Source organism: Ischnura elegans, chromosome 3 (assembly GCF_921293095.1).
Source record: "Ischnura elegans chromosome 3, ioIscEleg1.1, whole genome shotgun sequence".
NCBI classification, from domain to species: Eukaryota; Metazoa; Arthropoda; class Insecta; order Odonata; family Coenagrionidae; genus Ischnura; species Ischnura elegans.
Genome location: NC_060248.1, coordinates 9,052,514 through 9,078,791, shown reverse-complemented (window position 1 = coordinate 9,078,791; position 26,278 = coordinate 9,052,514). Strand labels below are relative to the sequence as shown.

Below are 26,278 nucleotides of genomic sequence, written 5' to 3'. Positions count from 1 at the left end.
CCCCTCCCCCGCTGTGCTCTACCACGCTCTCTCAATTGGACCAATGGACGAGAGGCGGAGGGGGGGCGATTACAATGCAAGGGCTACCGCTGCCCACACCACAACAACATACTCCCGCTCTCAACACGAATCGCAGTGATGAGTGCAATATTGCAGCGTACCAAGGTATGACGCCAAATTTGAATCCTTCACACTTATTAAAGGTAGGGCGGCTCCCATTTATTTAGCCTCGGGCGCCAAAGTAGCCTTAGTGCACCACATCTCACTGAGATTGAATCACAATTAATGTTTAGTGGCACACAAAACATTTAGTAATTGTTATCATTACGATAACATAGAAACAACTTAAAACGATTCCATAGCAAAGGTAAATTCCAAAAATGCCACCGATACATCTACAATACTGTTTTCCATGCTAAAATTTACAATAAAGAGACGATTGCTACCAAATTCAACAATGATATAACTGATTAGGAGCCATAACTACCATAAATGACACCTCTTATGGAACTTAAACAACCATTTAAATGGAAAACAGAACGTTTGCAATTCATAGCGGAAAGCGAAAAATTGAGTACACCAACTCCAATAGACTTTGGAGGTGGTGTGAGAGAAATAATCAGAAATGTGACTCGGCGGTACAACTCAATATGCGAATACGTTTTCGACGTACAACACAATCAAAAGCAAACAAATTTCATAATCAAGTAATGCTTATAATTTCGCATTTATATCATATCAGCAAGTTCTAAAAAGTTTCGCATGCTTCAATACGAGAGCCAGGTAGCCCAGTGGGTAGAGCACACGGCTGCCGATCAAAAGGTGCCGGGTTCGACTCCCAGGTGAAGCCTTCGGACACCACGAAATAATTATACCCGCACCCCCTAACCCTGAAAGAGTGACATTTACAAGCTGAAATCGGGATGAACTCTATCTTCACGCATCCAAATAACACATTAGGTGAGACCACTTGAGTGATATTTGACTATTCCTTATACATGTGAATAGCCACTGGCTATTCCTTTTATACCTGAATGTGAACTTTTTCTAGCATTTTAAAAAGGCAAATACTGTTGCCGAATGGTTGCAGACAGCGACTAACTACCGGGGGCGGCCGGCGACTCTTTACAACAGCTATATTATTGTTTGAAATGCGGTAGTTAAATGAGTCGTTTTTGAATTCGAATCTATGATTCATTAAAAATAATAGTTTTTTTGCACGATTAAGGAATTCTAATAATTCAATAGGTTTCTTTAATTGATACACCCAATACAAAGAAATTTCGTGTATTAATATCAGAGACGGGTATAGTACCTGGGCACAATAACTTATTAAAATTTGTAATCAGATAGAAGTAATAGTTACAATTTCAAAAAGTAACTAATCACAGCCACAATTACGCATCCTAAAACCTTAAGAGATTCCTGCAGGAGGGTGTGTTGTATGTTTCGTTAAAATGCAAGTTCTAACAAATTGCTTTCAGTTAGTAATTTGGCAGTTATACGCTTAGGAACATGTCAGTTCACTCAAGGTTCTTGGCAGACAACAGTCTCTACAGAGGTAATGGGAATTAACGATTACTCTCAGGAAGCAATGAGTACATTACAAGTAACACTTACATTTATTCAAATGTAACGAAATAGGTACCTGAAATGTAATGGCTACCGGCAATTGAGTTATTCCCCACCTATCTCTGAATGTTACCTGCTGTGGCGTACTATTCGATCTCATCTCCATCCACTGAAGTCCTCGTCACGCCATTGGTCACACACAGGCACACGCGGAAGAGAAAGAAATGCCGCGGTGCTTTCGCTCATCTGTAATTGTAATCGGGGTAATATTTGTTCCCGGAGAGGTGGGTCGTCGCAAAACCCAACGCTCTGATCCATGGCATTCTCGAAATAAACACGACAATTTTGACAACGCTTTAAAAAAGATTTTTTTCTTAATTGGCTTGAAAAGATCGTGAAAAAAAAAGTTTTTTTTCATTAACTTTACTGATTGTGCTTTTCGTACTGTGTCGTACTTATTTAGTACCTTTTACATGTAATTAACTCATTCATTCAGTTTCTTAACGACGATACCCCAAAATAAAGAGTTTGATACCACCGACAATGAATGCTGTAGCGTGGTTTTAAACAGGGCTGGGCGGTATTTCCATGATAAAAGATACCTTTGTAAAATACTTTTGAAGTAGCTCTGACTACACTTCTGTTACATTATGCTCCAGATATTATTTCGTTTCCGCTAGAATCGTTTTCTTCATGTTTGCAACAATCCATAACGCGCCTAGGCAAGTTATATTTTTTCAAGATCTCTTCGTTTCCATTCAAATGTGTCTTGTATTTCATCATAATCATTAGTCTAAAATCCTAAGATTGGTTCGACGCAGCTCTCCATTCCTCTCTCTTATCCGCTAACCTTTTCATAGCGACGTATTTCTTCTTTTTCACATACTTTATAACCTGTCCTATGCAACTCATTCGAAAATACTATTTTTACTTTGTATTTAAAATACTCCTCGGCCTGTATTTTGCGCATACTTGGTCTTAAAGACAACATAAATCTCAATACATACATACATTTCGCAATAATGTGACATTTTACACTGCGAAATTTCTATACAATAACTGATCCTTGGAAAAGATAGCATATCAATGTATATTTTTCGGGAATAATATAAACTTAATTCTCAGAAGGCATGCCTTTCCAAGAGAAAAAAATTAATTCAAGACAGGAAAAAATGTGAAAAAAGTGTTTTATTCGACTTTTTAAAACGTCCATGGGGAAAAAAGTCGTTCTTTTCCCAACACTACAATAAACAAAGAGACTTGCCACCTCCCGCAGAGGCAAGCCCACCAACCTAACATATAAGCCAAAAGAAAACTTTCCGAATCGCAACATTGATAACCCAATACTGTAGAGATGTTTCCCCTCACCCGATATTCTGATTAAAACCCCTTACCTTCCATTTTGCAGTTATTTACGAATCAAACTTGGCGTATTACTTCTTAAATTATGACTGTTACGAAACTTTCACATATTTTGAATTAATAGTGCCCATGGGCGTACCCAGCGGGGGGCAGGAGGGGGAAGCTGCCCCCCCCCCTATAAGCAAAAGTCACGTAAGTTTGTAGGAAAATCAGGAATGGATTAAAACGAAAGTTTTCAACAAATTTAATTTAAACCCACGAAAAATGATATTAGCATAAGACATAAGTATAAGACTACTAAAATATTTTTTAGAGCAAATATTTACAAAAAAGTAATAAAGCGCTGTTATCATTTTCTTAAAATGCTGGTGTAATTCACCTTTTCCATGCTAAAATGTCACAACTTGAACGACCATAGCTTGCCCCCCCCCCTAATTTTTGATCCTCAGTACGTCCTTGAGTGTGCCTTGAATGTTTTAGAAAAAATAATGCTCTCTTTAGAATTGAACAATGCAGTGTACTAAGCTCGCGAAGGATATTGGCATTAAAAAACAGTTTGAAGGTTTATGAATAGTTCGAAATATGAGGGTATCGTAGGAAAAACAACACGAATAAAAAAATTTACACTTTTTCATCTTTCCCCTCTTCTGGTGACTGGGTCTCGAGAGGGTGGTCGCGCCATCTAGCGGACGACATGAACACCGCGTTGTCATCCGAGACTCACTCAAAAGAGGAGCAGCGAGATTTCTCTTTGGGATTTTTTTCCTCCGTTCCTAAGACGACGTGACACTGTGAGCAGCAGCGAGTGACATCCACAGCGGTGTTACCACGAGGAAGACGAAAAAAAAATGTACGACAGGGGGCTGCTTCTTTTTTCTCCGAAGCTATCACACACGCGGATGAGAGGAGGAATTTCACGGAAAGTCGGCGGGCGACATGATTCGGTCCATTGCTTGGAAACGGCTCTCTTTGAACGACAATTCCGCAGTTAATGTCGAGAAAAAATTTAGTTTCGCACCGACAAGTGCTGTTTCGTTTCACGCCCCAAATGCTTTAAACCGAAGGTTGATTCGGATAGATTAGGGTAAAGTTCACCACAGACCAAGGGCGAGAGTAGGCCAGCGGCGGATTAAGAAGGGGCAACCACTACTTCTGGAAAAAAACAGATGATACTGCAATCTTAAAGGCTGCTCTACAGTGAATGATTTAATTTAAGCGGATAAAAACAAACGGTGGTTAAAAACAATTGATACACAACCTAAAAGCCACTGGTATCAGCGGGGCATATAAGATCTCACACATCAGAAAAATTATCGCAGTTACTGTAAGCAGTAGCACACCGAGGGTTGGGGTTTTGGGGGATACCCCAGAGCTCAGATAATTTTTTAAGTTTCATCCATTTTACTTAATTGGATTGATATTACTAATAGAATAGTGTAGGGATTAATAAAATATCCCTCACAAAGCCGTCAATATCGCACCTAGCGCTTATTGGGTATTCCATACCCCCATACACCCCGGTATTAGTTGCACCCCCCCCCCCCCGCTTTAATTCCTAGCTGCATCCCTGACTGTAAGCCACCGAAGCGCCCTGAAATTTAGGATATGTCCTCTCCCATAAAACTACTAAGTTAGTCCACCCCTGAAATAGAGGGGGGCAGGGGCCAAAGCCCCACCAGACAATAAAGAAGAAATAAATTCCATGGTCTGAATGAAGTAAAGTCTTCTAGATTGTCTTAACTAAGGAGTGGAGTCGTCGCAGTTAGCTTGACTCATTGTTGTGGCGTTGCTTGGCACACCACTAATGGCAGCAGTAACTAACCCTGAAGCAGAGGTTTCAACACGTGTGGAGTTAGTTTACTTTCTATTTTCTGATTGAAAATTAAGAGAAATGTACGATTCGTCAGCATTTAACACTTCTAATAACACCATCAATGAGTTTCAGGGTTTTCAGTTCACCTTCGACGATCCCATAGTTGTTGCATTTCAAATGTTTATATAGTTTGGTTCTTATGCACTCCAGAAAACATCTCGACTCTTCTTGAATAACCGACATTATTCATACATTCAATGTACATCAAAAAAGCATTATATTTGCCCAGAAGATTGCAGGCAACCGCAGTTAATGCCGAGAAAAAATAAGTTTCACACCGACAAGTGCTGTTTCCTTTCACGCCCCAAATGCTTTAAACTGAGGGTTAACGATGTCTAGCCTAACAAGGGCTGACAATACCTTTCTTGTAATGGAAGGGCATGGGATTACTTGACTTGGATAGAGAGTAGTGTTGAGAGTAAAATATGGAGGACTCTGGAATGAACCACGCAGGGGTGCAGCTAGGAATTAAGGCTAGGGGACAGCATTTAGTGTACATCATGCGTAATTTTAATCCCACATATTTAAAGGTGAAATAACACAGGTTGAATGATATGAGGGCGCCACCCTACCTCAAATTAAGATCTGCAAACCCTACTGACCGATTCACAGCAGCTATTTGTGGTGGCTGGAGTACATACCTCCCTTACAGTACAAAAGAAGTTTTAGGCGCAACTAGACCTGAGGTGTGTGATATCCCCACCAGGATAAGCGGGAGGTGTGGGGGCCCTACCCCAGAAATTTTTTAAAAGTATAATGGTTCAAAATGGTGAGTTTTATGGCTTTCTGAGGGATATTTCATTAATCCTTACACTCTTCAAAAAGTAAATTGATCAAATTAAGTAAAATTGATTAAACTTAAAAGTTTCTCTCAGCTCTGAGGGGTGGCGTTTATCCCCCAAAACCCCCCCTTTGCTGTGCCACTGGAACCATGTGCTGTGAGGGCATGGCTGCTGCATTCAGTCTACGCAATGCATAATTTTATTCCCACATATTTAAAGGTGAAATACCACTGGTTGAATGATAAGAGGATGCCACCCTTCCCAAAATTAAGATCTGCAAACCCTACAGATAGTGAAACAGATATTTGTGGTTGCTGGAGTACATACCTCCCTTAGAGTACAAAAGATATAAGCTGCGGGTAGCCTCCTCCAAATTCTCCCTCAGCCACTTGAGTTTGAATTTCACTCAGGGAGGGGCAGACAGTTTCTTTTCTATGTAATGGCACCCTGTGAGTCACCAGCATGCATTTTTAAGAACCAAATAAACACCTTAGAGGTTGTTTGCAGGTGGCTTACCTGCTGCGATTTCATCCTGGCGCCCCTTGATCAATACCACATCATTTTAACTCATAGGCCAACATGCCATTGCATTTATGACACAATCACGTCTAATATTTGCACTGCAGACCCTCACTTCATGAAATGAATTTGTTCATCAGGATCAACATATCTTTAATCTGCATTATTTCAGAACAAGGAATCGGTTCAATGAGCATCAGTGCATTTAAATATTCCTATATTGAAAAATGCCTTTCATTACCAAATAAGCGTAGAATTACATGATTGATGACCCACTGTACGAGTGGGAACAAAATTGGTAAAAATTCACAAGGCACACGCAAAATTAGCTCAGCTCGTAGGGCGAATCTATTAGAAGTTGAACACAGGATAAAGCAGGCATAACACAAAATTAATAGTGCCTAAATTTTCTGCCATAACTTGTGGAGCGTCCCTTAACCACAATGATACAACTTCAAGCAGGAGAGTCAACTCATCTTCTAACACTGAGAACGTAGTAAGCGCAAGGAGCTCAATCCTCATACCAAATGAAAAAAAGACATAGAAAGAAGTTGGCAGGTATAAAGTGCTATCATTAACCTATAATCCTGATTCAATTATCACAAAGCTCTCAACTCAAATTTCCTACCAGCTAATACATATTTCCACTCCTTTATCAAAGCTCTAACTGAATTTGATTGTATTCTAACAAGGAAGAAGACTAACTCAACCTTCTACTGTTTCAAGTTGAAAACAAGAATTTCTGGCTCCGCTTCCAACACAGTCTAACACAAATTCCTCATACTGAAGATTACAGTAGTCATCTCATCAACAAAGGAAATTTTAAAATGACAATCAAAAGTCTGGAAGAAAAGGGAATGATATCCCCAAGAGTTTAAACTTCCATAAATTCCACTCACTTTCCCTAAAATCTTCAGCATTTAGAACATTCAGAACGACAGAAGGGTATTAGAGGCATTATCTATGGGCCATTATTAGAGGAGTTGGGGGGAGGGGGGAGAAGTGCATTACATTCAGCCGCATCTTGTTGGTTTGCAATATGTTTCAGTGATAACGTATCTGCTTCAACAAGAAGGTTTAAAGTACTCTTAAATTATCATAATAAAATCTTCAAACATTGTTTGTTAAGCTAGTGAAATAAAATTTGGGAAAAATTGTAGAAACACTTCAACGAATACCATCTTTCCGATTTTTCCTGGATTCAATTGATCCATGGCATTAAGGGGGATGAATATAAAAATGCGTAACAATCTCACCACATCATGAAAAATAAATCGAATGTTGACACAAATGAAAGTCTTATCTTCATTCCAAGAGCCAATTCAGGCCACTCAATCAATCATCAAAGATTCTGGAGAGCATGCATGCCAAAACATATTCCAATAAAAGAGTACTCAAGAAAAAAGATGCATAGTGCGAGTTTTTGGCTTTAACTGTAGGGAGATTGGCATATTGATAACTATCTGATGGAAAACTTTATATGAAAAGGTTCAATGAGATAACGGGTTACAATATCATCGTCTGGAGACAAAGTCACTCACTGACAAAGATAACAAAAGTAATGTAACCAGTTTTGTTGTTAAGCCTTTTATGGAAAGCTGCCAGTCAGTTTTACTAGCAGTAAAACTTTAACATTAAAATCTGATAATAATTTTCACCACAAAAGATTATTCGATAATTTTACCCAAAAAAGAAACCAAGCCAAGCAAATGCGACAAGAAGCTTGCTCAAACTTGCTCAACCTAGAGAGCAGAGCAAGCCATAGAAATTAAGCTCAAGCTCTAGCTGTTTCAAAATATAGTTGTTTGTAGGACGGTAGTTTTAAAAATGACACCATACAAATTTTACAGTTCTAGATAATGACACTTGCCTTTAGAGAATATTTTGATTCATTGAGAATCACAAGAATGAAGTGATTGAATCATTCTAGCGGCTCGATTCATAAAGATTGAATCTTTGAAAAGAATGACTTTGCCCATCTCTACACTTCAAAACAGGTCATGCACTTGAAGTGCTGGAGTTTTTTTTAGGCTTCAAGAGGTGAAGAGTGCTATGGGGATCGATTTAGAGTTCCATGCCACTCACATAAGCCCACACTGGCCATGCGAATTGGTATGCAAAAGTTTGAAAGGCTTAAAACAATACATGTATAGTTAGTAATATTGCATTTGTCAATTAGTACATGGCTGTTGCTTGAGCAATGAGATAAGGAGGACTCAGAGGGTCATCATGAAGATTGACAATTCTGCTTCCTTAAAAAAAAACCTGTGTGACAAGTGGAATGCATATTATAAAAGCTATTTCCCAAAAATCCAAAAAAAGAGACAAAATGTTGTGTGGATGAGGGGTGCAGTAAGGAAAGAGGGGAAGTGAAAACTCTGAAATCAGAAGAATGCTGGGAAAGCAAAAAAAGTGAGAAGAGGAGAAATTTCTCAGAAAGAATGAAGAAAATGAATAGGCCATGAGGTTACCCGAAAGGGACATGGGAATACAGACAAGTTGGGCTCAACAGTAACAGAACACACGACCTTGAATGTAAACTGATTCGTAATTAAAAGTAATCAAGAATAACTCCACTGAGAAACTTCTACATGAGGCAATGATAGCAAAGAATATTGCAATGTACAAGTTCCCTTTCATCAGAATTGGAATTATGCATTACTCTTTCCAAAGGCGTGTAGTGCACTGTACATGCAAACATTTAGGAGACGCCATAAAAATTAGCATAGCAGAAACAGCAATATAGGTCAGGGCCAAAAATTTTCAAATACTTGATAATATTGTAGTTGTACTTGTTTTAGAAATGATATTCGATATCCAGGCTAAAAATTGAAGAAAAAAGAACTTAAAGAATTATTAATTCACACAAATTGTGTCCCAATCAGCCATGAAGCATCCTTCGTGCCCTGATTAACATTACCTTGTGAAAGTGACATCAGGGAACAGTCCCAAAACTTATAGGGCCTCTTGTGCGATTAAAAGGGATTTTTGCAATACACAGTATCAGTTGCAACAATAATTAATGAAGATATTATTCTTGAACTGAGCCTTCCATCCCATATGATCTTACTTTCAAACTACAGAAGGTTATCTTGCTGTTTTATAGCTTACATGCATATATTACAGGCCACTTTTATAAGTTATGCATTTAGCAAAAATAGGCAATATTTAAAAACTAATGTGAAGTTAGCAGTGGGATTTCCGTAGAAGTTCTATATAAGAAGGCACATAATTTCATTGCTTCTGTTTGATGTGCATCCATTCATCCAATTTGTAAATTTGAAAGGTTATTACAAACTTTTTAATTCAGGCTTGTGGATTAATGCAGCAAAACTTTAAAAACAGCAGGCTTTATTTAGTGTAGAGAAACTTGACAATGCAAAAATCCCGGAATGGCTCTCGAAGTATACACATATAAGGTAGTGGGGATTTTGCCGTTTGCTGATTGTATTAGCTAAGACTACATACTTGAACCATTCATATACCTTGAACCAATATAAATTGAACCACTTCTTTCATGTTGTTTTATCAGAAATTTTGTGCTATCGAAATTGTGTTAAATGTTAAGTAAAATGCTTAATAAAAGTATAGGTATTAATGAAACAAGTACCATAAAATAATAAAATGCCTATACACCGGGAAAAATGTATTAGATAGTATGTAATGTAATGTATTGGCCCGTACTCGCTCTTACACCCGGGATAGTTAGAAAGAACTAATGACACCCGTGGTGTCATTAGTTCTTTCTAACTATCCCGGGTGTAAGAGCGAGTACGGGCCAATTTCTAAGAATTACTGGCTGTTTTTGAATATAGGAGACGGTACGAGGCGAACAATTTCGCTTAAAAGAGCTTTTTGTTTGCAGCATCTTGAACAAAATTCAACTTACTCATGAAATCTATCCTTTTAATTCCTTTTCCTCTATACAACTGAGTAGTCACTATTGGAAAATTACGTTTCTTCGTTCCTTTCTCTTTTTCCCATCACTCTCCCAGTAGTCTATGCATCCACAAAAGACACTTTTCTCTTCACTTGTACCTAGTCATCTATGAACTAACAGTCTAAAACCAGTTTAAATGGTGCGCATATTTGGTGGGATTTATCTCGTGCTCTACGATCTAAGTGAACCTAGGATAAGTGATATTTTTTTAGTTCTGAGATTCAGTGACGCTCCATTTATTGAACAATATACCACGTTAAGACCTTTTACTCGCTGAAATTTGCAATAGGTACGCGACAGAAATAAAGATTATCCTCAATCCAGTCATCTCCGTTTGGCTGAGATTACCGGGAGGCCAAAATTGACGATAGCTCAGTTATTGAAGCAACAGGATAAACTAAGAGAGGAATGGAGTCAAAAAGGAAAGCAAGCATCGTCTATGAAACGCAAGCGTCAACGTAAGGATCCAGATGTTGAGGACGCTTTTGATCAATGGTATTCCATTGTAAGCGATCGAGGGATTTGTGTAAGCGGTCCAATATTAAATAAGAAGTCGGAGGAACTAGCTTTGAAACTTGGTCATGACCATTTTAAGGCAACAGATGGTTGGCATCTCGATGGAAGACCAAAAACGAAATAAAATTCAAGAGAGCTAACGGAGAAAAAAGTGCTAATGTCGTGAGTGCAGAGGAGTGGAAATTGAACAAACTGCCCAAGTTACTCCTGAATTTTTGCCCTGATGGCATTTACAATGCCAATGAAACGGGGCTGTAATACCGAGCAACACCAAATGGCTCTTCTTATTACAGTCATGTAGGACCAAAGGGCTTCAAAAAATCGATGAATCGCGTCACTGTTTAGTATTGTTTAAATGTTTCGTGAACTGACAAAAAACTCTTCTGGCAATTCTGGAAAGTGCTAAGCCTCAATGCTTTTAAGGGTTAAGAATAAGCAGTTTACCATCAGAGTGCCAAGCCAATAGCAAGGTAGCGATAGACAGTGAGTCTCTTTACGCAATGATTGACCAGTGGGGATATAGAATTAGCATGGAAATCAAGAAAGGTTCTTCTTGTACTTGAAAACTGTACGGCACATGCTAATTGCCAAAATGTGTGTTAAAAAATTATCAGTTGGAATTTCTGCTTGGAAACATAACGTCCTTAGAGCAACCAATGAATATGGGGATCATAAAAAATTTGAGAACACTTTACCGTGGGAAATAAGTAGATAATATTCTAGAATCTATAGAATATAACCTTCTGATATCATCATCCACCTCCAACGCGCTAAGCTCAAAGGTGAACATTCAGCAAGCAATATTGTTTCTGGCTAAAAGATGGCCCGATGTCAAATGTCAAAAAATTCAACATTGTTTTTTCATTGCGATTTCTAAAGTTTCAGTGCAGTGTACAACATTACAGCAGAATCTGAAAATGTATTCAACTCAAAACTGTGCCACATAACAAGCCATGAAGAGCTCGATTATATTCACTGCAATTTGGACCAATGAAAACTGTGAACTTGATATTGCTGAAACCATATTACACAGGCAACATTGAAGCTGAAGGTGAGGATGGTGATGGAGATGAAATCACACCTGAACGTAGCTAAGTGATAACTCTGGATGCAAGAAGGTTCATTGAGGGTTTGCGACTCTTCTTCATGTGAAAGGCAATGAAGATAGCCCAAGGTCGTCATTGGATTTCTGTGCCGACTTGTGTCGTACGACGAGGATGACGAGAATGCTGCAGAGAACATTAGAAAAATTCCTTGAGCGAGGAGATACGATTTGAAATGAAAGTACTTGCATGTTTAGGAATTTATGGAATCACATATTATTAACTAATTAACCGTGAATTTGTCTTAAATAGAAGTTAATAAATGACTTTCATCCAGCATCGCCTGAGACTGTGAAAAATATTTTCAACATTCAAGATTACTATCATTCTTAAAAATGTTAATAAATTAACTAATCTCGCTGATTTATTAAACAAATTAATAGTTTAATAAACATTGTTTGCATTATAACCATTCTTTAGTCTTCTTTCTATCATTTCAAAGTTTGTTTATGAACATGTATGGGATAGTTCGCTTAATTGGGGCAGCCGCTTAATTGGGGCAAAGTGTGCCTGTCCCGATGTGTCCCAATTAACCGGAATCTACTGTATTATGAATACACTAATGGTGGGTAAGGAATCGCCATCATTGCATTTCGTTTTCTATGATGAAGGAAACTACCCTATTGCGCGATTATCAAAGACTGAGGCAATAGCTCTATTAAAACCATAGGACATAATGTATATTCATAGTCATCAGTAGTAAAAAATCCTGATATAAATTTAACGTAGCTCTCCATTCCTCACCCCAATCCGCTAGCCTTTTCATAGCGACGTATTTCTTCTCTTTACATCCTTACAACCTCTCCTATGTAACTCAAACTTTGACCTTCTTCTCTACCATCTGCCCTTATGGCATTGTTTTCATCAGGCCATCATGTGCCATAATGTGGCCAACTAAGTTGTCACGTCTTCTCCATGAAGGTTTTAGAAGACTTCTCTTTTCTCCGGCTTTTCTTAGGATTTCCTTATTGCTTAATATTCCACATTCTTTTGTTACAAATACTGACTGCTATTTCAACGACATGTATTCACCGTACATGGCCATCAAATTAAGGAACATTTTTTAGTTTGATTATCAAGTACCACGACTATGATGCTTAGTCATTGAACCACAGTTGGTACTTGAAATAAGGAAGTGAAGAATATACTAAGTATAATCATTATTGCTGGTTACCCCTGACAGTCCCTACCCAGACGTAAACTTCACTTCTCCATACAAGCATAGGATCAATTATGTCCCCTAAATTACGTTCATGAAGTCTGTCATCTCTCCCCTACGTTCCTTTCTTTCCTTTACACAACAACCTTATTGCTGAAACTCTCTGTTTAAAATACAATGACTCTCGGACTACTAAGGTAGTGCTTGAATCATTCCAAAAGGTTCCAAATGCTCATAACTTCATTCGTAGGTGAGTCCTAGGTTATGGGCCAGAACCAATCTCAAACAATTCAAGACCACCTTATGTTGGGGGGAATAATTTAAATCAGACCAGGCAGCACATTAGGAACCAAACAGGTCTATGAGTAGTATGATGGTGTCATGAGATATACACTTAGAGTGAGCACGGCAAATCCTAGCTACATCCTCTTCCCTTAACAAAGTCCTTAATAACTCTAAATAAACTTAAAATAATTGGAGTGAGCGCCAATTTGAAAATTATTCTTGGTGATAATTTACACATCACACTTAAAATTGAGTGCCGATAAATAAACTTATCACTTTTGAGGTGATTTGATGTGTTATTTCAGGCAGTTTTTATCATACCTCAGTTATGTTCACTTTGGAAAGTTGGTGAGGAAATAAATATTCTTTCCTTTAGAATAATGACAATGTTTCATTGAATTTATTTGCCTTCATCACATCTACTTTTATTTTTTTAAAGTAAACTCATTAAATTACTCTGAACAATCTGTCCTTAAGAATTTAAAATAATAGTCATTTAACTTCATTCCAATAATGTTATTTTTCATCTCAAAAAACAGACTGTTCACATAAATTTAATGAGTATTATACTTTAAAAAAGGTAGAATAACGTAAATGGATTAAAAATTTGGCATTACTCAGCACAGAATAAATATTTACCCACCAACACTCCAGAGAGAACATAACTAAGCTCAGAGAGTGGTTGATTTTATAATATTATGATACCATTACCAAAGTCATGAAAAAATTTTAAATTTAAGGAATGAAGATGAAACACTTCATTAAGAACCGGAACCAAGGTTTGGGATCAAAAACTGATGCCAAGACGCAAACTGGAATCAGAACCAACAAACGATTGGAACTGAACTATCCTTATTTACTAGCCCAACGTGCAAAATGGTCCTTGAAAACGTGTAATGAGTTAAAAAGCATTGGCTCACCATTTGCTCCAAATCAGACATGCAACCATCGCCCTCCTCTTCCGCATTCCTTTCGACTTCAACCTCTGCTTGGCTCAAAAATTGATGTCGAGACGCAGACGGTGAGTTTTCAAGGCATCGAATGTCTTGCAGGCTGCCCCACAGGCCGCCCCCGCTGCCCGACATGTTCATGTGGTGCGCAGGGGTAGTCACTTTGCTCGCTATCGACCAATCCGAAACACACTCCAACGAACCTTGGCCAACGCGGCTGATGAGGGACTCTCTATTAGACTCTTCAAAGTTGGACGAGCCGTGAGGCTTAATGTCCTCCAAACTGTGACTTATCCCCTGCTCCCTCGAAGACTTCATCCTGCGCCGCCGTCTCCTCCTCTCGTCTCGGCTGGTGACACCAGACACGGGAGACCTCACCCCATCACTCACGTTGAGGGGAACAGGGAGGCCATACACCTTGGGGCTCAATTTGTACGAAAGAACTGGATCCTCAATCACGCTCTCGGGTTGCTGTGTGGGACGATGGCCAAACGAAGAGAGAGACGATGAAGAAGATGGCTTAGGCAGTGGTGCGGCAAGAGAAGAGCCAGGGTTGGCCACCCACGACTCGGTGCATTCTTTGGTTCCAGTGGATTCTCCCTCCTTACCATCAGCATATTGGCACTTATTGACAATCACAGGATCGGGCATTGCCCTGACAGTCAGCCGTCCACCAGACGCACAAGGGCAACTGGGGGGCGTGTTCCCTTGGTGAGAGAGGTGGGGCACTGCCGCCTCACGGTCTGAAACATCAAGAGCCATGGCACCACGGTCATCTCGGAAACCAATGCCGGAATCAGAGTTACTAGATGTGCTGCTAGGGTGCCGACCGCCTCCGCTACTGAGCGACGGTGTCACAGAAGCCAGAGCAGGGGGCGCACTGGGGTCGACAAAGAGAAGCAGGTCTCCCAACGAGGCACGCACGTTCTCTGCCCTAGCCTTCCTCCTCCGGTTCGGCACTCCCGGAGAATCCAAGTCATCTGTGCCGGACGCAGTGCCAGAATGATTTCCTTTGGAAATGGACCCGCCACATATTGTGGCTATGGACTGAAGGACCGGAATGGCTGAGTCGGGGAAGGCAAGACAACCGGCATTACAATTGATCCCGAACGCAAGGGCATGAGCGGCATGGGCCTCGTGGGGACGCAACCCGGGCTCCACGGCAAAAACATGGCAAGAACTGCGACCGGTGAGTGGGAGAGAGGGAGGGTGGCTCACGTTGTGATCAGCATCGAGTGAAGCAGCAGAAGTGGTCACCACCAAACCGAAAAACCTTGCATCACCACATGCACACAGGGCGGCTATTCTGCTGGCAGGATAGGAAGCTAACGTGTTACCCGATGCAGACATAACCTCCACGCACCTTCGTCGTTTACGCCCAGAACGCACCGATAACAACACCACAGCGTGTGCTCGCCTCTCTGCCCTCATCCTCCTGATACAACCCCTGACCACCTGCATCCTTCGCCCTTCCTCCGGCATCTCTATGCTGCCCAGATAACCCACGACAGCCTTGTAAATGGGGGAGGGGCTGAGCACACCTTCCGCCTTCCTCCCCACCTCCCCAACCAGCCCCTCTCCCCTCACCTCGTCCCCGTCCAATACCTCATCCTGAATGTCTGCCCTGGACGCGTACGGCATCGCGGGCAGTCTTTCCCTGTGCCGTGGCACGGCCAGGGCGGCACCCCCCGATCTCCTCTCCTTCCTCTCCTTGCGCTCCTTCCGGAGGGGAGGCCTGCTGGGTATCACGACGGGAGGAGGCATCAGGATGGAGGGTGGGATGGGGAGGCCTAAGCAGTGGTCCTGGGACTCCGTCTGCTGGCCCCACATGGTGGCCATCTCTTGGAACATAGCTCCCGTTCGCAGGTCTTGCACCACCCGCGCCGCCCTGGCGGGAGTGGCTTGCACCGCGGACGATGACACACCCCTCGCTGCACTTGGGGATCGACCCCCTCCCGGCACCCGCACTCCCCCAGACGAACGAGTCCTCGATTTGTGGAGGTGGCGTAACCTGGGGGGGCGGGGTCTGATGTAAGACCTGTCCGGGGGAGGGATTCTCCCCCCAATGGCACCGCACAACTTGACCAACCCTTCACCCCTGTGGGACTTCTCCCTAAGTTCCCCATCATCACCATCAGATGAAGATGAAGATGCGACCGGAGAGGCAGCCTCTGTGTCCGAGGCAGTGGTGTCTGAGGAAGGGGAGAAGTAGTATGTCTCGGCAACTTTGAGGGTGAGGAGAGGGGCGGAAGCACCAACGAGGCGAACCACATCATCATGAGGTGCCCTTGCAACACCACGTCCATTGACCGACACCAAATGATCCCCTGGTCGCAGGCCGGCCCTCTCGGCAGGACTACCAGCAACAATGCAGCTGAGGATGCAAGGTCGTTGCCCCGAGATGGTGAAGCCAAAACCACCCCTGCCTCGCCGGAGCTCCACAGTGCGTACGCCACCGTGATGGTGACTGTGGTGCCCATGGTGACTGGAGTGGTGATGGGTGAGTTTCCGTCGACGGCGACGTTGAACACCTGTGGAGACTGGGTGCATGGCTTGTTGATTTTCTAACACTCTTGGTGATAGCACTCCACCTGCAAGCGGAGCTGCAGAAAGTAATATTATTAATGATGCAAGTTTCAATAGAAACACATTCATTCTACCATCTTAAGGACCAAATGCACAAAAAAGAAACATCAACAAGGGAAAACTATATTATAATATTCTAGAATAGTACAAGATAAATAGCAGTATAGCTTCACCTTATTTGTATCAATTAAGTTTCAACTTATACATTCCAAAATTATCATCAACTCAAATTCTAGACATTTTACCTTGTATCTAAACAATGTTAAATAACATGATTTGATAAACTTACTAAGCTTCATAAAAAATTAATAAAATAATTAACACTGTGAGTGACTCAATTTTGTACCATATAGTTGCACTTATTTCACAGGAAATGCAAGACTTTTACAATCATTCTCAAGAACCGACTTTTATAATTTCAATGCTTTGATATTTTGATCATTTTAGTTTCAAAATAGTCCAAATCATGCAGTATTTAAGAAACGTCAAATTATAAATGAATACAAGTTCATATTATATGCATTTCTACATGAGAAATAGAACCCTTAAGCATATTAATGATTTCACAATTTAAGAAATAATGCGTCTAAACACATATGGGTGCATTTAGACCTTTTGCAGAAATAGATGTTGACATGAACATAAGTTTGTACATTACTTCAAATAAAATTATGAGCAGAAAAGTTTCCCGAGTTACTTATCCTAAAACCATTTCTGTCGCTCCTATTTGAAAACATAACAAAAAGTATGGAAAATCCATGGGCAGAAACCATCCAATAAATGTAAAAATTAAGATGCACTTACCTGACTAGGCAATAAGTGACATTTTTTAAATTTCTAAGAATATTTTATGATTGAAACGAAGAGAGAGTTCAAGGTAGAACTACTCCTACCGTTAACAAGAGCCAAATTTTGTGACCAAATAAACAAATCATAACATGGCTTGTTGAATCGGATTTCAAAACAAAAATATTTTCGTGTTATTGTGCAGTCAAAATTTAACAAAATTACTAATGTTAACATATGTATTAAATATAACTAAACACTAAATATTACTAGAGAGGTATTAATTAAAGGATGGGACAGGGATCACCGAAAAAATTACGTTTGAAAACTAGCCAGTAAAAGGTAAATAAAGGGAACATTGACATTCACGTAAAGCAGAAACGAAAAATAAAAGAGCCAAGTAGCCCCCTAGGCATGTCAAAAAATTAGGAACAGCCAATAAAATAAAGGGAAAACACGAATTACCTCATTAATTAGGCTAGAGAGCATAGTGCATACGATTAACTAGCCCACGTAAACTTCAAATTCGCCCGTTACATGGCTTCGCATAGCTGGCATTCGGGCTACGAACTAAGTAATTCCATATGCACTTTAGGTCGAAACGGTACTTACTATTTTCCACTAAAACTGACATATATTGGATACATAATGCACCATACTTTAAAATTCAACACTCAAAAGGACTCCAACACAGCCATTTCCAGACAGAAACACTTCGCCTCGGGCGCTCTCACGGTAAACGGCTCCAATTTCACGTCCACGCCATCTGCAGACAAGCATTCCAACTAACATTGGCTTGCAGGCGAGAGCAGGCGAGAGACGACTGCAATCATAGTCAAGGCAAAATGTTTGCACTTCGTAGGTGGGTAGGAAATAAATGCCAAGGACAGCGGAACAACTGTGTTGAAATTGTTTATTAAAAATTTACCAGGGCGAGAACAGGAATTATTGACCAGAGAATTGAGACAAGAATTCGATTAATGTACGTGTCGGGCGGCCAGCCATCCCTCTGGAAATGTATGGAGGGCTTTCACCCGTTGAACTCATAACCCCGGCGATGTCGAGGTGCATCCAATCCCCGCGTGCGACGAATTCCTGCGGAAAACAATGTCCATGAGTAACACACCCACAACTGAAAGCTGACAAATGGTAGGTAGGAATAAACGATGGTACTTTTACCTTTAAAAATGCAGCCGCAGTGCAAGAACCACCCCCAGTTCCTTTTCCAAGATTATTTAAATCGGCTCCACTGATATCTGCAAGAAGTAACGAAAAATCATTATGTAACACACTCAAAAATGATTCCCGTCTGTTATGGAGACATAGCAAACCAAATTTAGAAACTGAATGTTAACTGCCACGTAGGACAGAAGGTGTCACGACGTCCGGAAATGCAACAGGTTGTTGCTTCCGTTGAAGTCTCCAGCGGAAAACCACGTTTTAACACACGAAAATTTATTTGTAAGGGCCTATTAAATAATTGTACAATGAAATTGTGCTCATAAAATTTCTGCAGATGATATTTTTTGGGTCATTTCATATTATAATAATATGGAGATAGAAAAATAAATTCCACGAACTTAACACCAAAGTTGGAACATTTGGAAGGCACTTGTGCAACGAAAATAAAATTTATTAAATAGCACACGCAAGATAAGTCGTACCTCATAATTTACAGAAAAGGTAATATAATTTCCATAGCAACCTCACAGACCCCATCTTCCCTAGAAGCCCCTTGACAAACTGACAAATGCTACAGCACAAAGTTATGTTAAAGTGACCATTCAAAGATGAAGAGCAACTTTTTAACGAAGATTTATTTCAGGCTAGTACAAATAAAAATGAGTTACATCATGGTTCATAGCAACTTTCCATATTCAAGTTCCCTGACTTTCAGTCGTTTATTTTCATTAATCAGGCTTCATTTCAATGGTAAAGCAGTAATATTCATATTGGAAAAATCCAGCAAGGATATCTGTGTCTACATATTGCCCAAGAATGCAAAATGCCCTAAGGATGATGGCAGAGGGAGCTACTAAAATGTCGGCCTACAAGCAACTCACATGGTCAAAAACCCGAGGAGATTTCACCGGTGGTGTTTATTTATTGAGATCTGACACAAATGGTTGTAGTTGCTACTATGTTGGCCAGACTGGGAGGGAATTTTATCTAAGATTTGAGGAATGAAATAAAAGCATTTTTAACCCTTTCGCTGTTGCTTACTCTCTGGAAACCTGCCCATCACATGCAGCGCAAGTGCATGGCAGCGAGGAAGAAAAGGTGACATTCACAGCAGTGAAAGGGTTCAACTGTGATGAAAAATATATATTTGCAAAACATTTAATAACCTGTGGCCATTTATCTCATTTTAACTTGGAAATTTTACATGCATTTGACGAAGGTGAAAACTGGATTTTATGGAAAATTTTAGAAAAGGAGTGTATTCCAAGTCGTTTGGGCCCATAATCCATAGATTATAGGAAGTTGTGAGCAGTACAGAGTGACTGTATTCGAGTTTTTTTGACTCAAGACCCAGCTAGGCTCTCAGCCCACCTACTGGGCACTAAGCATTTTTTGGTCCACTAGCATCACAGGTAAGGTTGTATGCATTGAAGCATTCACCAATTGCTCTTTACGACTAGAGCTGAAGTAAGGAGAGGAAATAATATGGCCCAGAGGGTGTTTTCTAGAATATCTCAAGATCTATTGCAGTATATAACTAAGGACTTGCCCAATAATAAAGTAATGAGTATTCATGTTCATTCCTTACCAGAACCAGTTTCGAATGTTTAAAACAAATCTTCTCAAGATTACCTCAACTTGGAGCATCATTTTATTACAGCATTTTAAAGAGATGCACATCTTGAATTATTTGGCAAATGCCACCGATGAGTGGCCCTTTCAAACAACTTTCTTTACCTATCAATCAGACAAAATACATTCTAATTCTTCTATTGTGTCTGTTCCTGCAGGGCTATTCTACTAAACGGGGCCATACGTATGGCCGGCCGTAAGTTTCTTATGGTCTGACCCGAAATTACGGCCTAAACCGATTCCACTCTCTAGGGGCCTTATCGTATGGCCCGGCCAAAAGTCTTAACGCCCTTTCTGCAGGCGAGTATGAGAATTATAATTGGTACTATAAGTTTGGTTCACTTTTTTATATACTAGTCATTTTTTTGAGAAGGAAGTTTGTTCCAACGTGAATAAAAAATTAATTATATGTTCCTTAACCGAAATGGACTCTTATTAAAGGATAAATTTGGATTTTCTTTAAACACTAATCTAGCGGCAGACGCTGAAGATCTTTAAAACAAGTGAAGAACGCAAATCACGGGCGAGAAGAAGCAGAAGAAATTTGTACCGTACAGTATTATAATATTCGTGAATTGTGCATGTAATGGATAGAGTTAGAACATGACATCCTATTGTAGTTCTAACCCCCTTCCTCTCCTTCCAATGGTGTAACTATTGTCTCATGGCTGGTATCATTTGCCCCCAAAAGCCTTATAAATCCAGCCAATGCACGAAATCTAAACATGAAATTGAAACTTTAAGTTTCATTAATTTTATTATCAGAGGCTTATGTTTCGGTAGCTGTATAAAGTTAAAACATCAATATGAGACTATCATTCTTTCCTTGATTTGTGGACGACATTTGTCCTTTACGCATCGACTTACTGAAGATTGCCTTACTGCCAAAAAAAATTTCTTGCCCTATGTTTCTTAGATATCCTCCCTCATGAACCGTTATGCTACGAGAATCTTAAAATATAAAACATTTAATAGCGGATATTTCAAACTACCTACAGCTTTTCGAAACAAGTAAGGAATCTGCTAGCGAATGTAGCACAGAAAGCAAATAAAAGCCGGCTCCGGGAAGAGGAACGGGCCCGTTCCTCCGTTCACTTTAGCAGAGCATCCGTTAAAAGTATTCCTAACTTTTTAACTACAAGCGAACTTTTAGCTCATCCGCTATATCTACTTAAAAATTAAGTAACAACTTTTGACGCACGGAAATAGTTAATGAAAATATCGTCATCGTATGCGAACGGATTACCTACACGTATCCCGTATCCTCCTTATGAAATCGACGTCTTTTTTTAATATATCTAGCCAATGCCCGTTGAATCCGTATGTGCTCACCCACAATATTCATATATTTCTTGAAACAATCGCTATGTAATCGATGACACTTCGTAAATTTCTTTTATAACACCTTAGGCGAGCAATGTTATTTCGTATGGCCCGTGTTATGACCGCCTCCTAGGCAGGCCATAATATTACGGCCTTTAGGCCATAGCTACCGCCCGACTTATGGCCTTTCGCTCAGAGTAGAATCGCTCGAAGCCATACGTATGTCTCGAGGCCATAGTTATGGTCGATTTCGACTTATGGCCCGGCCATATGATTAGTGGAATAACCCTGCTGGTGATTTTTACCAAACAAGTGGCAGCCCTTATAATATGGTAGCCTTAATAACCAGAGTATAATCTGTAACCAAGTGAAATTTACCATTTAAATTCTTCCTCTCTTGATTGATAGGTCGGTTAACTCTCTTCATTGAGCCTCTCATTATCTAGTGGGCCACTTTAGAAATGTATCATAACTGTCTGGCCCACAAGTGAAATTACATGTGCATGTATTAAAGTAAGATCCAAAATAAACTTTTTTTTTTGGAGTAAAAAACCAAAATATGTATTGAGTTATGTGTTACTGTTCATGGGCATACCTAGCATGGGGAGGGGGGGCAGCTGCCCCCCTTGGAAGCAAAAATCGCGAGTCTTTAAGCAAAATCAGTACTGAATTGAAACGAAAGTATTCAACAAATTTTCTTTTAACCCACGAGAAATAATATGTATTTGTACACGATACGTAACTAAAATAAAACTATTTTTTCAAGGAATTATTATCATAGACTAATAAAGCGCTGTTATAATTTTCTTAAAATGTTGGTTTCATTCACCTTTCCCATGCTAAAATGTCACAACTTGGCTTGCCCCCTCCTAGACCATGGTTTGCCCCCCCTAGTTATGATCCTGGGTACGCCCTTGTTACTATTAAGTATATAATTATTCTCATATGCAAATGCAGATAACATAAAACATTTATAATTTTAGTATATTAGTTTTCAATACTTTATTCATTATGAAACTGTGTGATGTTTGTAACTGTGAGATGAATTGTGCCGACCAGAAAAATGTTCCAGAAGGGCTACATGTGGTCCTTGGGTTGGCCACCCCTGTGCTAAGCTGTCACTAGAATTTCATTAACTCCACCCATCTGAATTTGCTGGCTCATCGCTTAAGAGTGCATTGATAACTAAGGCTCTTTCAATAGACGACCACTCTCCTCTTGATTTTGGTGAATATATATAAAAAAGAATCTCCACATAAGTGTGATACTTGTATGGAGAAAAAGTATGTCAGTTGCCCCATTTTTGTTCCTCCTTATGTTATGATGACAATATCCCTTTAATAATCATCATTTATTGGTTGTCCACCCACTGGCAGGTCCCAAACACCATAGCTGTCTCCACTTCCTCCTATCCCAGACCTACTCTCCCTGATCTGTCCGTCGTTCCCTTAGTGTGTCAACTTCAGCCTTCTTCTTCCTCTTCCCCTTCCACTGTCCACTCGACTACAGTGTTTAAAATACCCTTCCCTCTCAAAAAATGCAAAATTCATTCCCCATTCTCTTTTCTTTCATGCTGTTCTTTCCTTTCCAATGTTTCCCCAGCACTTCCTCATTTCGTACTTCATCCACCCATGTCACTCTCTCCAGCCTAATTCACACCCAAACATCTCAAAATCGTTGATCCTATCCCTATCTCTTCTTCCAATGGTCCACGTTTTGCATCCATAAAACATAACTCAAAACGCATAACATTTCACCAGTATCTTCCTCAGTTCTAGGTCCACATTGCAGCCACACACTTTTTATTAAATGCTTCCTTTCCAATTGCTATTCTTGACTTTATCTCCATCTCACTCCTCCAATCTTCAGCCAGTATTCCTCCTAGGTATCCATATCTTCTAACCTGCTCTTTTCTACCCGCATTGATCATAACATTCATATTTCTGTCATTATTTGCTCGCATACATTTTGTTCTCTCAACATTTACTTTCAGTCCTTCATTCCTTCTTCTAAACTTTTTATCAGTCCTCAAATGTGCCCAGTAGTCATTAGCAAGGATAATCATATCATCACCAGACCTGATGATTTTTATCACTTGTCATTCAATCCCTGTCATTTTTCCACTTTAAAAGGTTTCACTGTCTACCTCCTCAATATATAAATATATTTCATAGAGCTGGTGAAAGGAAGCAGCCCTGCTATGCCCATCTACCCAGATTCAGCCATTCTGTCTGTTGTCCATCATCTTAAATAGCCACCATCTGAGTCGTAAAGTAAAAATTTTGATAATATGGCTTTAAATTAAATTTAATAATATGGCTACAGCAACAAAGCATCTTGTTAATGAGTAAATTCCTAAACATTAGTCTTTAATTTACCCACTGCTTATTTTGTAGTCCAACCACACTAACCTGAATAAAATAAACCTCAATCTGATTATTTACTAGTCTCAAGAAGTTTACATTATAGAAGTTAGTCAAGTTTGCATATAATATGATCACTTAGGCACTAATGAGGGGAAATTAACGCAATTTATTTCTTACCACTGATTTCTTTGGTATAGTGTTTCCACAGAGGAAATCTCCAGACACGGTCACCTGTCAGTGCTCCAGCACATTCCAATTTCTGCCACAAGCAGGAGGAATTGGTGAACACCCCCGTGGCCGCAGAACCTAAAGCTACTCGCATGGCTCCTGTAATCGAAATAGATCGATTAGAAATTTCAAGCAGACTGGTCGTTACTCACACAAAAATATTAGAGAATGGGCAGAGAATCAAAGAATCAGATGACTCAATGGCCTAGAGGTTTCATGACACATTATAAGCATTTAGAAAATATTTCTTCTGTAAGGTTCTTGAGTGTTTGGTAAAATGGTGAAAAAAACTTGTCTGGCCAAAATTTGCATGGATGCCTTGAAAGAGGGAAGGGAATGTTGGAAGGAAACTCTGATTTGATTTTCATATTGTAGTATGTATTCCACTACACATTTGCATACACGTCACCATACACAAGGATATATGCTGACTGCCTCAGACACCTTTCTCTTTCTATCTGTCTGGAAGCATTCCCTCACTTCCCATTGACCCGCTTGCCCTCATATGCTTGAGCTCAAAGTACTTCTCACCTTGCTTGTGCATGCAAGCTCATGTGGTGGCTAGCAGGGGGTAGCGGGCATTGAGAGGTTGAAGATATGTAATTAGATAGACTTATGTATAAGGTGAGTTGGGGTGGGGGAAAAGAATGATCGGATACCTCTCACACCGTCACATATTTGAATAAGTATTTTAGGCATTGTTTCATTTTAATTTTTAAATATATGTACATATTTTTCTATTTCTATAATGAAGAAAAAAAATAAATACAATTTTAAAAATACAACTTATTGCAAAAAAAAAAAGCTGATGGTGTTCGTAAATAAAACTGCAGATGCATTCATGGTCCTATCAATTATGATGCAATGTATAGGATCCATACCAACAAAGACCTATGAGAGTTACATAATGACCGGGATGTGGTAACGCAAACCAATAAAGATTCGATTGAGGAGGCCAGGTATCGAGGAAAGAACGTACCACAATGATTAATGCTGTATCAGAAGAATTTCCAAAAGGAAAACAACCTTTGGGACAGCTACAACTTTGCTGGAAGGACCAAATCATAAAATACATTTGAAGAGTTGGAGCAGTTTCTACTTGATAGGTTCTTGAGAGGCGGCAAGGAGCTGTCAGCAAGGATAAAGTCCTTCTGAGGTTTGAGTGCCCTCATAGGGAAGGTAAATTACAATTTATATTTTTAAGTGTCACTCGCAGAGGATGTTTAATATTCAATTACGTGAAACATTGGCCAAAAAATTATTTATAGTTTATTTTATCATTACACTAAATACTGAAGAAATTCACAAAATAACCATGGAAAACAAAGTGGTGTAATAATCAAAACCATTTTTATTGTACTAACGGTCTTAAACATATTGAATTAGAGATACGTAAAGGATTTGGTTCTGAACTGATTTCAAGGAAAAGGCAGAAGCAAAGAACCATTTTAAATCAATCGGCTAATATAGGTAGATTTAGAGGATGTTAAAACAGAATACCATTGTCTTTAGTATGTATTCGGAATCGACAATAAAAAAAAGGATTACAGTAAAACCTCTATGTAGTGAAACTCTTTATATCATAAACCTCCATAATTCATACCACCCCTACGGTCCTGTCAGATTTACATGTAAATTTATGGGAAACCTATTTGTAGTGAACCCCTTTATCTCATAAAACCTCCACTTATCATACCAAAGAGACACCCCCAAGACTGCCTAACTACCTCCGCAAATTGTACTGAGACAACTAGAGACCATTAATGCAGCTGCGATTACATACATTGAATGACATTTTCAGCAATAAATGTTTCATACTTATTTTTTTTCTTTTACACCTTTAATATGCTGTAATTTTCACGTTAACCATTTGTTATGGCCATTTTGTTCCATATGAGAGCATACCTAACAGTAAATAAGAAAAAATATATTCAACTATCCTAATCATTTTAAATGACTGTTGAATTAAGATAGATCACATCGTTTTCTCTTGAGTCATGGTAAAAATCACACAATATCACTCGCATTGTGTTATCATTAAATAATAAATATATGTTCACTAATGCATACATATTTATATAAACGCATGAATATAATGGTTTAAAGAGAGTAGT

The 26,278-nt window shown here is 39.6% G+C and overlaps 2 protein-coding genes across 3 annotated transcripts in view; both read right to left on the bottom strand.

Moving 5' to 3' along the window:
- The window catches only part of LOC124155422 (regulator of G-protein signaling loco), a 153,119-nt gene extending 134,961 nt beyond the window's left edge, over positions 1–18,158 (bottom strand). For both annotated transcript variants that reach the window (XM_046529217.1, XM_046529218.1), the window contains exons 1-2: positions 18,046–18,158; positions 14,032–16,664 (exon numbers count right to left, since the gene is read on the bottom strand). In XM_046529217.1, coding sequence (XP_046385173.1) covers positions 14,032–16,664; positions 18,046–18,067 — 2,655 coding nt within the window. In that variant the 5' untranslated portion in view covers positions 18,068–18,158. The remainder of the gene's footprint in view (positions 1–14,031; positions 16,665–18,045) is intronic.
- A 174-nt stretch (positions 18,159–18,332) lies between these two features.
- The window catches only part of LOC124155425 (cytosol aminopeptidase-like), a 43,185-nt gene continuing 35,239 nt past the window's right edge, over positions 18,333–26,278 (bottom strand). The window contains exons 9-11 of the mRNA XM_046529224.1: positions 24,114–24,263; positions 18,613–18,689; positions 18,333–18,528 (exon numbers count right to left, since the gene is read on the bottom strand). Coding sequence (XP_046385180.1) covers positions 18,379–18,528; positions 18,613–18,689; positions 24,114–24,263 — 377 coding nt within the window. The 3' untranslated portion in view covers positions 18,333–18,378. The remainder of the gene's footprint in view (positions 18,529–18,612; positions 18,690–24,113; positions 24,264–26,278) is intronic.